The 13,040-nt window shown below is 48.9% G+C and overlaps 1 protein-coding gene across 1 annotated transcript in view; it reads right to left on the bottom strand.

Annotated features, from left to right (window-relative positions):
- Positions 1 to 13,040, bottom strand: part of plb1 (phospholipase B1) — a 326,472-nt gene that overhangs the window by 36,481 nt on the left and 276,951 nt on the right. The window contains exons 56-58 of the mRNA XM_070884250.1: positions 11,263 to 11,328; positions 8,900 to 8,994; positions 7,699 to 7,780 (exon numbers count right to left, since the gene is read on the bottom strand). Of these exons, the coding sequence (XP_070740351.1) occupies positions 7,699 to 7,780; positions 8,900 to 8,994; positions 11,263 to 11,328 (243 nt within the window). The remainder of the gene's footprint in view (positions 1 to 7,698; positions 7,781 to 8,899; positions 8,995 to 11,262; positions 11,329 to 13,040) is intronic.

Here is a 13,040-nt window from a genome sequence, read left to right as displayed (position 1 = left end):
TTACACGCTGGTGATTCCTTAACATCAAAGGGTATAATTACACTTAACTTCAAATCAACTTAAACTTTAACTGTCACCAAGGTGATGCCCACCATTGCTGTATCACCTGCACACCCAGCAGTGTGTCAGCCTTGTAAATAACACCAACGTTCTTTCAGGCAAAGCGATCATTGATGAGCTCCTGACGTAAGGTTCTTGCAGCTATCATGTCACCATGGGCCCTTTCATGCGGTCTACAGGGGGCGGGGGCATGGCTTCAGCATCAGCCTGATTGTCTGAGCCGATGTCAGCGTCCGCCTCCTCGACCTCCTCTTCCTCTCTTTGGTGAGGTGGACTGTCAGACTCAACAGGCAATTCTTGTCCCCTCCTGATAGCCAAGTTGTGCAGCATGGAGCACACCACCACGAATTGATCTACCTGCTCAGGGTGGTCTTGGAGCTCACCTCCTGAGTGGTCCAGGCATCAAAAGCGCTTCTTCAGCACTCCAATGGTTTTCTTCACGATACTGCGAGTTGCACTGTGGCTCTCGTTGTATCGACTCTCGGCTTCGGTGTGGGTGTCACGCAGCGGGGGTCATCAGCCAGGTGGCGAGGCCATATCCTTTGTTACCAATCATCCAGCATTGATCTTGTGGCTGATTGTTAAACAAGTCAGATACACTGCTCTCACGCAGGATGTGAGCATCATGGATGCTGCCCAGAAATTGAGCATTCACTGCCAGTATAATTTGCTGGTGGTCGACAACCAGTTGGACATTCAGGGAGTGGAATCCCTTGTGGTTCCTGAAAACCTCTGCATCCTGAAAAGGTGCCCGCATCTCGATGTGTGTACAGTATATTACTCCCAGCACTTTGGGGAAGTTTGCAATTCTGGAGAATTCTAGAGCCCTCTCACTCTGTGCTTCCCTGGTCATAGGGAAGCTGATCATGTCCTTTCTGCGTGCATACAGGGCTTTAGTGACCTGTCTAATGCAGCGATATGTGGCATGCTGAGAAAGTCCGCAAATGTCTCCAGCTGAGGCCTGAAAGGAACCTGAGTCGTAGAACGACAGTGCCGCGGTGACTTTGACCTCGACGGACAGTGCAGTACTGATGGTGCGGGCAGGCTGCAGATCTGCCCTTATCAGCTGGCATATCTCAGTGATAACCTCTTTGTGGAAGCGCAGTCTCCGAAGGCAGGTGATGTCAGGAAAGTCGAGCTCAGAATGCTTCTCCTTGTACTTGCAGGGGGTGTAACATCTGGTCCTCCTCATCAGTCTGTCACGTCTTACATTGGGCACATAATGCTGTGGAGCGTTCCTTCGGCGATCTCGAGTCTGCTGCATTTAATTAGTCACCAAGAGATGGTGAGAAAGGACAGTAGCTCTGTTTTCCACCGATTGGTCACAAACAAGGAATGTCCCGATGAAGACACCTCTTCAAATCCAATCGGTCACTGTCTGGTCAAGATGTTAGTAGAGATGTTCACATCAACTCCAACGACCTACAAAGTACATCCGAACTCCGCCGAGGTTGAAGCACAGCAGCCTTTTAAAGGATGCGACATGTGATCTAGAACATGGCGTTCCATCATCACCATAGGCAGTCCCTCGGAATCGAGGAAGACCCGCTTTCATTCCCAAAGTGAGTTCTCTGGTGGCTGAACAGTCCAATATGAGAGCCACAGACCCTGTCACAGGTGGGACAAACATTCGTCGAGGGAAGGGGTGGGTGGGGCTGGTTTGCCGCGCTCTCCTTCTGCTGTCTGCGCTTGACCTCTTCACGCTCTTTGCGTTGAGACTCGAAGAACTCAACACCCTCCCAGATGCACTTTCTCCATCTCTGGCAGTCTTCGGCCAGGGTCTCCCAGATGTCATCGGTGATGTCGCACTTTACCAGGGAGGCTTTGAGGGTGTCCTTGTGACGCTTCCGCTGCCTACCTTTGGCTCGTTTACCATGATGGAGCTCCGCATAAAGCATTTGCTTAGGGAGTCTCGAATCTGGCATGCGAACTATGTGGCCTGCCCAGTGAAGCTGATCAAGTGTGGTCAGTGCTTCAATACTGGGGATGTTAGCCTGGATGAGGACACTGATGTTGGTGCACCTGTCCTCCCAGGGGATCCACAGGATCTTGCGGAGACATCGTTGGTGATATATCTCCAGCGACTTGAGGTGCCTTCTATACATCATCCATGCCTCAGATCCATACAGGAGGGCGGGTATTACTACAGCCCTATAGACCATGAGCTTGGTGGTAGATTTGAGGGCCAGGTCTTCAAACACTCTTTTCCTCAGACGGCCGAAGGCTGCACTGGCACACTGGAGGCGATGTGAATCTCCGCATCAATGTCTGCTTTTTTTGATAAGAGGCTCCCGAGATATGGGAAATGGTCCACGTTATCGAGGGCCGCGCTGTGAATCTTGATGGTTGGAGGGCAGTGCTGTGCGGCGGGGACAGGCTGGTGAAGGACCTTTGTCTTACGGTTGTTAAGCATAAGGCCCATGCCTTCATATGCCTCAGTAAATACATTGACTATATCCTGAAGTTCAGCCTCTGAATGTGCGCAGACGCAGGCGTCGTCCGCATACTGCAACTCAACGACAGAGGTTGGGGTGATCTTGGACCTGGCCAGGAGGTGGGGTAGGTTAGTTCTGTAGTTTAGTTCCACTTCAGCGGGGAGCTTGTTGACTGTGAGGTGGAGCATGGCGGCGAGGAAGATTGAGAAGAGGGTTGGAGCGATGACACAGCCCTGTTTGACCCCGGTCCGGATGTGAATTGGGTCTGTAATGGATCCGTTGGTAAGGATCATGGCCTGCATGTCGTCTTGAAGCAGGCGAAAGATGTTGACAAACTTTTGGGGGCATCCAAAATGGAGGAGAACGCTCCATAGACCCTCACGGTTGACAATGTCAAAGGCCTTTGTAAGATCGAAGAAGGCCATATATAAGGGCTGGCGCTGCTCCCTGAATTTTTCCTGCAGCTGTCGGGCTGCAAAGATCATGTCCATTGTGTCCCATAGAGGACGAAATCTGCACTGTGATTCCGGGAGGAGCTACTCAGACACAGAGAGATGACGGTTGAGGAGAACTCTAGCGACAACCTTCCCAGTGGCTGAAAGCAGGGAGTTGCCGCAGTCAGACTTGTCCCTTTTTTAAAAAATGGTCACAATTACAGCATCTCTGAGATCTCCTGGATGCTCTCCTCCCTCCAGATGAGAGAGATGAGGTCATGTATCCACGCCAGCAGCGCCTCTCTGCCAAACTGTAGCGCCTCAGCAGGGATTCCATCCACACCTGTAGCCTTGTTATTCTTAAGCTGTTTTATGGCTTTGCCAACCTCGTGCAACGTTGGAGTTTCACTGAGTTGGTGGCGGGTCGCATGCTGCGGGATGGAGTCGAGAACAATCAAGTCAAAGGCAGAGACTCGATTGAGGAGATCTTCAACGTGCTCCTTCCATCGGGCCCTGACAGCCTCAGTGTCCTTGATGAGTGTTTCCCCATTCTTGGCCAGGAGTGGGGTGGGACCTTGGGAGTTTGGACCGTAGGTGGCCTTGACTGCAGTGAAGAATCCTCGTATATCGTGGCTGTCAGCCAGTTGTTGTATCTCCTGTGCTTTCTCCATCCACCACCTATTCTTTAGGTCCCGGGTTTTTTGTTGGACCTGAGCCTTGAGCCGTCTGTAATGTTGTTTTGCAGCTCCCGAGTTGAGTTGTTGCTTGAGGCTCAGAAATGCTTTGCGCTTACGATCTATTAGTTTTTCGATCTCCTGATCATTTTTATCAAACCAGTCCTGATGTTTTCTGGTTGAGTGACCAAGTGTCTCTTCACAGGCGCTGGTTATAGAGGCTTGGAGGGCAGACCAAGCACTGTGGGCATTCAGCATCTCAGGGTCATCAAGGCACTCCAGATTGGCTGTGAGGCACTGGCTGTATACGGCTCTCTTAGCTGGGTCTCTCAGTGCCCCGGCATCAACTTTTTTGCGGCACTGCTTCTGCTGTCCCCTCTGCTTTGGGGCAATGTTAATGTTGATAATGGATCGGATTAGACAGTGGTCCATCCAGCAGTCGTCAGCTCCTGTCATGGCACAGGTGATGTGCACATCCTTGCGATCCCTGGCTCGGACGATGACATAGTCAAATAGATGCCAGTGTTTGGAGCGGGAGTATTGCCACAATGCCTTGTATTTGTCCCTCTGGCGGAACAGGGTATTGGTGATGAGGAGTTCATGTTCTAGACATTTTGTCAGGAGTAGGGTACCGCTGGAGTTGGCTTTCCCTACCCCCTCTCTGCCAATCATGCCTCCCCAGAGGGCTGTGTCTTTGCCGACCCTAGCATTAAAGTCACGCAGGAGGATCAATTTGCCGCCCATGGGGACGCGGGACAAGGATGTCTCGAGGTTGGATTAAAAACCCTCTTTAGCCTCATCCGTTGCATCGAGTGTGGGGGCGAACGCACTGATGACTGTGACACTTTGGTTCCGGGATAGGGTGAGACGAAGAGTCATGAGGCGTACGTTAACCCCACAGGGGGAGTCTTTGAGGCAGTCGACCAGCTCATTCTTGACGGCAAAGCCGAGTCCATGAAGGTGACATTCTGCCTCTGGTTTCCCTTTCCAGAAGAAGGTATAACCTCCACCATGTTCCTTCAACTGGCCTTCTCCTGCCCGCCGGGTCTCGCTTAGGGCGGCAATGTCAATGTCAAAACGTCTGAGTTCCCGGGCAACTATGGCGGTGCGGCGTTCCGGCCTGTTGCTGTTGGAATTGTCCATGAGGGTCCCGAACTTCATACTGACGAAGTGGAAAATCCTGTGCGTGAGTTCTTTTAACGTGAGGTGGCCGCTGCACACCACACGGGCTTAGCTGAGCAAGGTCTTGGTCCAGTAGCAAGGGGGTCCAAGACAACTGGAGACCAGGCACAGCTGTGTAAGCCTACTTACCTACGGCGAAGTGTTGGCCGCAAGCTCGGCGCCGGGTAGCGCCATTGATGGTAGATGGCCCGAGGATTGGTTGGGGGGCAGGCATTAGGAAGGTCACTTCCAAAGTTATTTTAAGAGTTAAAAGTTGATAAAAATTCCCAATTTGTTAAAAAAATTTCTAAGAGTTGTTAAAAAGTCTAAGAGGTAGATCAATGATGGGTTATAAAAGTTTCCCCAATTGTTTAAAAGTTTAAGATTGATTAAGGGTCCGAGGAATGTTTTAAAAAGTTTTTCCAGAGTTTCCAAAGTTATTAAAAGGTTACGCCAAGGTTTCCAAGTTAATTAAAAGTTTAAAAGTTTTCCAAGTTATTTAAAAAGTTACTCAGGTTGATTAAAAGTGTTAAAATAAAGATTAAAAGTTGATTTAAAAAAAAGTTGATTAAAAGTCTAAGGTGTAAAACAGGTTACTCCCCTGGCATTACTCTATAGGTGCCGCTAGCCCTCTGTTGTCCTGGACCAGCCCCGGAGTCCCTTCAGCCGGTTAGACGCAAGTCCTGGAGTCCCTTCGCCAGTTAAACGCTGGCCACGGTGTCCCTTCGGCAGCTCGGAGCCAGTCTCAACAGCGACTCCGGAGTCCCAGCAGCCCAATTCTCGTGTTATTCCTGGGTCTGTTGTAGGTAAAGATGTAGTCGCCTGTATTACCCCGGGGAGTCGGCAAGGCCCTGAGGTCGATGCAGGGTCCTTTCGGCCCGGGGTAAGTGCGAGCCGGTGCGGGGTATCTTCGGCTCGGGGTAGGTGTGAGCCGATGTGGGGTCCCTTCGGCTCAGGATAGGTGTGAGCTGGTGCGGGGTCCTTTCGGCCCGGGGTAAGTGTGAGCCGGTGTGGGGTCCCTTTGGACCGGGGTAAGTGCGAGCCGGTGCGGGATCCCTTCGGCTCAGGGTAGGTGCGAGCCGGTGTGGGGTCCCTTCGGCTCGGGGTAGGTGCGAACCGGTGCGGGGTATCTTTGGCCCGGGATAGATGTGAGCCGGTGCGGGGTCCCTTCGGCCCAGGGTAGGTGTGAGCCGGTGCGGGGAACCTTCGGCCCGGGGTAAGTGTGAGCCGGTGCAGGGTACCTTCGGCCCGGGGTAGGTGTGAGCCGGTGCAGGGCACCTTCGGCCTGGGATAGGTGCGAGCCGGTGCGGGGTCCCTTCGGCCCGGGGTAGGTGTGAGCCGGTGCAGGGTACCTTCGGCCCGGGGTAGGTGCGAGCCGGTGCGGGGTCCCTTCGGCCTGGGATAGGTGCGAGCCGGTGCGGGGTACCTTCGGCCTGGGATAGGTGCGAGCCGGTGCGGGGTCCCTTCGGCCTGGGATAGGTGCGAGCCGGTGTGGGGTACCTTCGGCCCGGGGTAGGTGTGAGCCGGTGCGGGGTCCCTTCGGCCTGGGGTAGGTGTGAGCCGGTGCGGGGTCCCTTCGGCCTGGGATAGGTGCGAGCCGGTGTGGGGTCCCTTCGGCCCGGGGTAGGTGCGAGCCGGTGCGGGGTCCCATCGGCCCGGGGTAGGTGCGAGCCGGTGCGGGGTCCCATCGGCCCGGGGTAGGTGCGAGCCGGTGCGGGGTCCCTTCGGCCTGAGATAGGTGCGAGCCGGTGCAGGGTCCCTTCGGCTTGGGGTAGGTGCGAGCTGGTGCGGGGTCCCTTCGGCCTGGGATAGGTGTGAGCTGGTGCAGGGTACCTTCGGCCCGGGGTAGGTGCGAGCCAGTGCGGGGTACCTTCGGCCCGGGATAGATGCGAGCCAGTGCGGGGTACCTTCGGCCCGGGGTAAGTGCGAGCGGTCAGACATCAGGCACGAGAGGAAACACTCAACACCCCGGTGTGGGCCTCTAGCCTCGAACAAGAAACTACGGGTCTGGCGTTTGCCCCGAGAGGGGCCGCAGCTGCAGGCAGTCCATAACACTGTGATTAGTTCTGGTTAGTTCCACCTTTTCTGGGCGTTTTTTTGGGCGAGTGATATTGTGGGCAATATGTGTGCGAAGTGGTGAAATTGACGCTGGGCGATGTCATGGCCGCTAGTTTCGGTAAATATGCTTTTTACGACAAAAAACGGGGCGGGCGTTAATATTGAATCTCGGCGTTAAATCAGTGCGGAAAGTAACGCTGGGCGCTATTATGGGCATTGATTTCGCCCATTCTGATGATTCCACCCCAAAAAATTGGCTGGCTGATAATATTTTTTCCTGCCGTTAAGCGCATGGGGAAAGTAACGCTCGGCGATACGTTTGTGGAAAAAGCCCATTGGTTTCCATTTTGTGCCAAAATGGCCGATATATAGGCGGTAAAGTGGGTGTTAAGTGGGCATTAAGCATGCAAAAAAAGTGAAGGTTCTAGTCCTCTGATTCTATGATCACCTCATCAATCTCCAGGGGTGAAAGGATGGTGGTTGAATCCACTGAGCCACTAATCACTCTTTTAAATTTTTTAAAACTTAAGTAAATTATTTTTCCCCGTCTCCCTCTTTAGATGTTCCCTGGCCAGCTAACCTTAGCAGATGTCTAGGAACAGATACTTTGTACCACTTATGGTGAAGGAATAGTGTGCAGCATGTGGATTCTAAAATTGGGGGAAGCAATGTATGAAAGGGAGTTAATGATAATATTATAAGTTATTAAAGAGTTTACCTTTCAAAAATAAAATCAAAAATCAAAGAGCAAGGAATTGTGTAGCAGCAGATGTATTAATATTCACCTTGCGAACCATCAAAGTTTCATTAAAACAATGATTAAATAGGGAGAAACTTATTCGATTAGTTTAAACATTATCAATAGTGTCCACATACCTGATAGTCTCTGTTAACTCTCATAATTTCATGTAACTCAGGAGAGTTTTCTCGCGGATTTAAAAAGCAAGCACACATGGTCCTGTGTAAAATGACGACACAAAAATAAATATAAATGTATTGTGTGGAAAGGAGATCAACCTGTGGAAAGCAGTCGGTGGGGGAGTGAGGGAAGTTTTCAAACTTTATTCATTGTGAGGAACTTTATATATTAAAATACTACATCCAACTCTGATAGCTCATGACATGAGTCATAAGATTTCTATTGGCCATGAATTTCCAACTGGCTCAACATAAAGATGTCCAATCACAGTAAAAACTGTGACCATTGATGTTGGGTTAACTAATGGGCAATCAGAAGATGTGCTGAGAATACAATGACTTATTTGAGCAGCCATGGAAACATGCCGTCACTTTGCAGAAAGTAAGGAAAGGCCAGTCAGTGAAAGGATAAAGTCATGTTAGGCATCTATAGATCTTACAGCTCTTTTCAACTTGGCAAGGTAGTTTCTCTCTTTTTACTTCTCCCTCACTCTTAACTTTTTGTCACTCTCTCCTGTCTTATTTCACTTGTATCTGATGTTTTCGATCTCTTTCCCTCTCCCATGCTGTCTCACAACTTGGTTCTTCTAATTTTTCTCCCAACTTGTCTCTCTCTCCTAAATCATTCCTTTCCTCTTTCAGATTATCTCTGCTACTTATGTTCTCCATCTTCCTCCTGACTGGTCTCTTATTTCTGGTCCTTTCCATTTCTCACTTGACATCTCCCTTCTCCATCTCTCTCCAACTTGCTTTTCTTACTGTATGGCCTCTCTGTATCATTCCACATTTTTGCAGAGCAATATGAACAATCAGCTGTACTTCCTCGAGCTATAACATTCTGCTAAACTGCCAATAGACCATAGCAGCACTAATGTAATCAACCAACACCATCTTACGTTCATGTAATTCTGGATGCATAAATAGAATACCAAATGGTTTGTGGTCTGAAAAAATACATGTCCACAGATTTATTTCATGGCAAAATTCTTTAAAACCACTGTTATTGCAAAGCTGATTTGCTGTTCGATGAATTCCTGAAATTCTACTATTTCTCATGTGGGCTGTTATGTGAGTCATTAGCATAACTGCTCAATGCCTTGTTCATGTACCAGTGTTACAACAGCACCCTATTCAGGTAAAATAAACTGTAGCCACTTACTTCTGAAGCAATGCACAACCGATTGAGTTCTTTTTTATTCTTCGGAGACCATTCAGCTCAGGTATTTGCATCACGTTTATAAAAACTCTTGGTATCTGTTTGCATGTGTATTTAAAGAAGAAAAGCTCAGAAGACAAATAACATATTTTAAAACTATCCTACACAGCTTATCCATCATCATCATCATCATAGGCAGTGCCTCAAAATCGAGGAAGACTTGCTTCCACTCTAAAAGTGAGTTCTCAGGTGACTGCACAGTCCAATACGGGAATTACAGTCTCTGTCACAGGTGGGACAGACAGTCGTTGAAGGAAAGGGTGGGTGGGGAGTCTGGTTTGCCGCACACTCCTTTCGCTGCCTGCGCCTGGTTTCTGTATGCTCTCGGCGACGAGACTCGAGGTGCTCAGCACCCTCCTGGATGCTCTTCTTCCAACTTAGGGTGGTCTTTGGCCAGGGATTCCCAGGTGTCGGTGGGGATGTTGCACTTTATCGGGGAGGCTTTGAGGGTGTTCTTGAAACGTTTCCTCTGCCCACCTGGGGATCGCTTGCCATGTAGGAGATCCGAGTAGAGCGCTTGCTTTGGGAGTCTTGTGTCAGGCATGCGAACAATGTGGCTCGCCCAACGGAGCTGGTCAAGTGTGGTCAGTGCTTCGATGCTGGGGATGTTAGCCTGATCGGGAACACTGACGTTGGTGCGTCTATCCTCCCAGGGGATTTGCAGGATCTTGCAGAGACAGTGTTGGTGGTATTTCTTCAAGGGGCACAACGGACATGATCTTCACAGAGCAACAACTGCAAGAGAAATGCAGGGAACAGCACCAACCCTTGTACATGGCCTTCTTTGACCTCACAAAGGCCTTTGACACTATTAACCGCGAGGAACAATGGAGTGTCCTCCTCCGTTTCAGCTGCCTCCAAAAGTTTGTCGCCATCCTCCGCCTGCTCCACGACGACATGCAAACTGTGATCCTGACCAATGGATGCACCACAGACCCAATCCACTTCCGGACCGGGGTCAAGCAGGGCTGTGTCATCGCGCCAATCCTCTTCTCGATCTTCCTTGCTGCAATACTCCATTTCACGCTCACAGCTTATCCAGTGAGCTGATTGCAGTTGTTTTAAACCCGGAAAATTAGATTGATTGTCACATGACCACAGGTCACGATTGCACCAGCATTTTGGAACTGCAAATATTAATGTCATTATTGTATTAATATAGGCTGCAAACATTGGAGAAGTGGTTTGCAGTAATATATTCAAACTTGTGACATCTCCAAGAACTCTTGCAGCCAGTGGTCAGTAGTTCCTAGGGGTGAGTGCGATGGGCTAACCCACCACACCAGACCTCGACATAGTCACTTTACGGTCCTCCTCCTTATTGTAAAACAGCAATAAACAGCATGCTGCAAGAAATTTTAAAATGAAAGTGTATCTACGGTGAGTAAACAATGTCCCTTCCTGTCACTCTTGGCATTGAAATTGAATCATCAATCTGGGAATGATCAATCAGCTTTTAATTAATAAAAGGTAAAAATAACTTCCCTGGAACAAAACAAGGTTAAATGGAATGCAGGAAAAGTGGAGCCCTGTCTGGTTTTGTTTAGGGAGATCCGGTATGTATGCATTAGGAATGCGACACCTCTTTAGCATATTAATACTAATTGAAAAAATATGCTTGCCTATTAAACGGTTTTGCTACAGTTTACTTTAAATATTCTGCAGCCTGTAACATTTGGGGATGTTATCAAACAGCTTTTTTCATTGCAATTTGGGGGCTGCTGGTGCCAAGACTGAAGATTTGCAGAGTCAGCTTCAGTCAGCAATATCTCTGTACAGTCACATCTGCTGAGAATCAATCAAACATATAGCATTGGAGCTACACGCAATATCCAGACCATCTGCTCGGGCCTTTCTCGGGATTTGGACAGAGTTCTGAGGCAGACTGCTTAAAAATGTCTCACGTCATTTAAATGGTATTTAGTTATGGGGTGGGGACTAGGAGTTTCATAACACAAGGGTAACGGAGGCACAACAGAGCAATGGATTTCAAGGAGCCATGTAATCATTTTGACAAGTTTGTCAGGTAGAATTAGGTCTTTGAATTGCCAAATTGCAAGACGCCATCTTGTTTGCCTTTCAGGTAAAGGCTATCCAATGGCACACTACATTGGCACATTGGCATCCTATGCTAATGAATTGGCAGGGCATGTGCTTATGGCTGTGAATCTCCTTCTGCCTGTAGGCACTGCACCTACTGGCAGAGAGGAAATAATAGAGACAGGGTCAATTCAGGCCAGTTCCTCAAATCTCTGGCTCATTCAGAGCAGCAAAGGTCTGGGATCAAATTTCATTTATCCCTTTACCTGTTTGTGCAGTATATCCAGTGCCTCCTGAATATGGTTCATGTAATTATTTGCAGAATAAGTCTCCTGGAAAAGAAGAATGGTAGGAATTAGTACTCATGTGTAGACTGACAAGAATATTGTTATCTTCCCATTACGGAGATGAGGAGGAATCTGTACTGGGAAATCAATCACAGAAAAGTGTCTTTTGTTACCTATGACAGATAGCTGATTTATTCTTCAAAGGTTCAACAGTCATGTTTTCAACACTTTTCTTTGAGTTTCTAATTGTTTTTTTTAAATTCTTGGAGACTGCATGCTGAATTTTCTATATATATTCCCAGTGTGTTTAGCTCTACGCTGGAAATGCTGAAGATGAAAATTTGCCCTTATATTCTTCCGTTTCCAAAATGAAATATTTCTTATAAAAATGATAGCACCTACCTGAAGCCCTATTCCTGCTGGTCTCATCATCAAAAGCTAACTATAGAGCTGTATGGATACTAATTTATAGCAGATACTGCACATCCAGATTACAGAAAGAAAGAACTAGCATTTATATAGTGCCATTCATATTCTTAGGACATCCCCATGCGCTTCACAGCCAATTAATTACTTTTGAAGTGCAGTTCCTATTGTTTTGTAGACAAATGCAGCAGCCGATTTGTGCCCAGCACGATTCCACAAAAAGCAAATGAGATAAGTGGCAAATCAGATAATTTATTTTTAATGCCGTCAGTTGAGAGACACCAGGAGAATTCTTATCTGTTTTACACATACAGTACTTTACACCATTCCTGGATGGGTTTTCTTGATGAGGCTTCTTCAAATAGTGCTGTGGGATCTGTTACATCCTCCTGAGAGGGATGCCTGGACCTTAGTTTAACATCTCATTCAAAAGTCAGCACCTCCATCAATGTATCACTCCCTCAGTACTGCATTGAAGTGTCAGCCTAAATCAAGTCCTGGAATGGCGCTTAAACCCATTCCTCACTCAGAAACACGACGGCTACCACTAATCCAAGGTAGACACTACAGGTTACAATCTATTTACAGCCTGTCCTCACCGCACAGCACTTTCCCCAGACATCAAGATCCATGGTGCGGCCCTGGACATCGTGGACCAGTTCCCTTATCTCGGGAGCCTCCTATCATCAAGAGCAGGCATCGACAACGAGATCCAACACTGCCTCCAGTGCACCAGTGCAGCCTTCGGCCGCCTGAGGTAAAGAGCAGTCCCTCAAAACTGCCACCAAGCTTATGGTCTACGGGGCTGTAGTAATACCTGCCCTCCTGTATGGCTCAGAGACATGAACCATGTACAGTAGACACCTCAAGTCACTGGAGAAATACCACCAGTGATGTCTCTGCAAGATCCTACAAATCCCCTAGGAGGACAGACGCACAAACATTAGCGTCCTCGTCCAGGCCAGCATTGAAGCACAGACCATACTTGATCAGCTTCGCTGGGCAGGCCACATAGTTCGCATGCCAGACACGAGACTCCCAAAGCAAGCGCTCTACTCGGAACTCGTCCACGGCAAGCGAGCCAAAGGTGGGCAGAGAAAACGTTACAAGGACACCCTCAAAGCCTCCCTGATAAAGCGCGACATCCCCACTGACACCTGCGAGTCCCTGGCCAAAGACCGTCCTAAATGGAGGAAGTGCATCTGGGAGGACACTGAGCTCCTCGAGTATCGTCACCGAGAGCATGCAGAAATCAAGCGCAGGCAGCGGAAGGAGCGTGCGGCAAACCAGGCTCCTCGCCCACCCTTCCCCTCAACCACTGTCTGTCCCAC

Source organism: Pristiophorus japonicus, chromosome 7 (assembly GCF_044704955.1).
Source record: "Pristiophorus japonicus isolate sPriJap1 chromosome 7, sPriJap1.hap1, whole genome shotgun sequence".
Lineage (NCBI taxonomy): Eukaryota > Metazoa > Chordata > Chondrichthyes > Pristiophoridae > Pristiophorus > Pristiophorus japonicus.
This window is presented reverse-complemented; position numbering and strand designations above follow the sequence as displayed.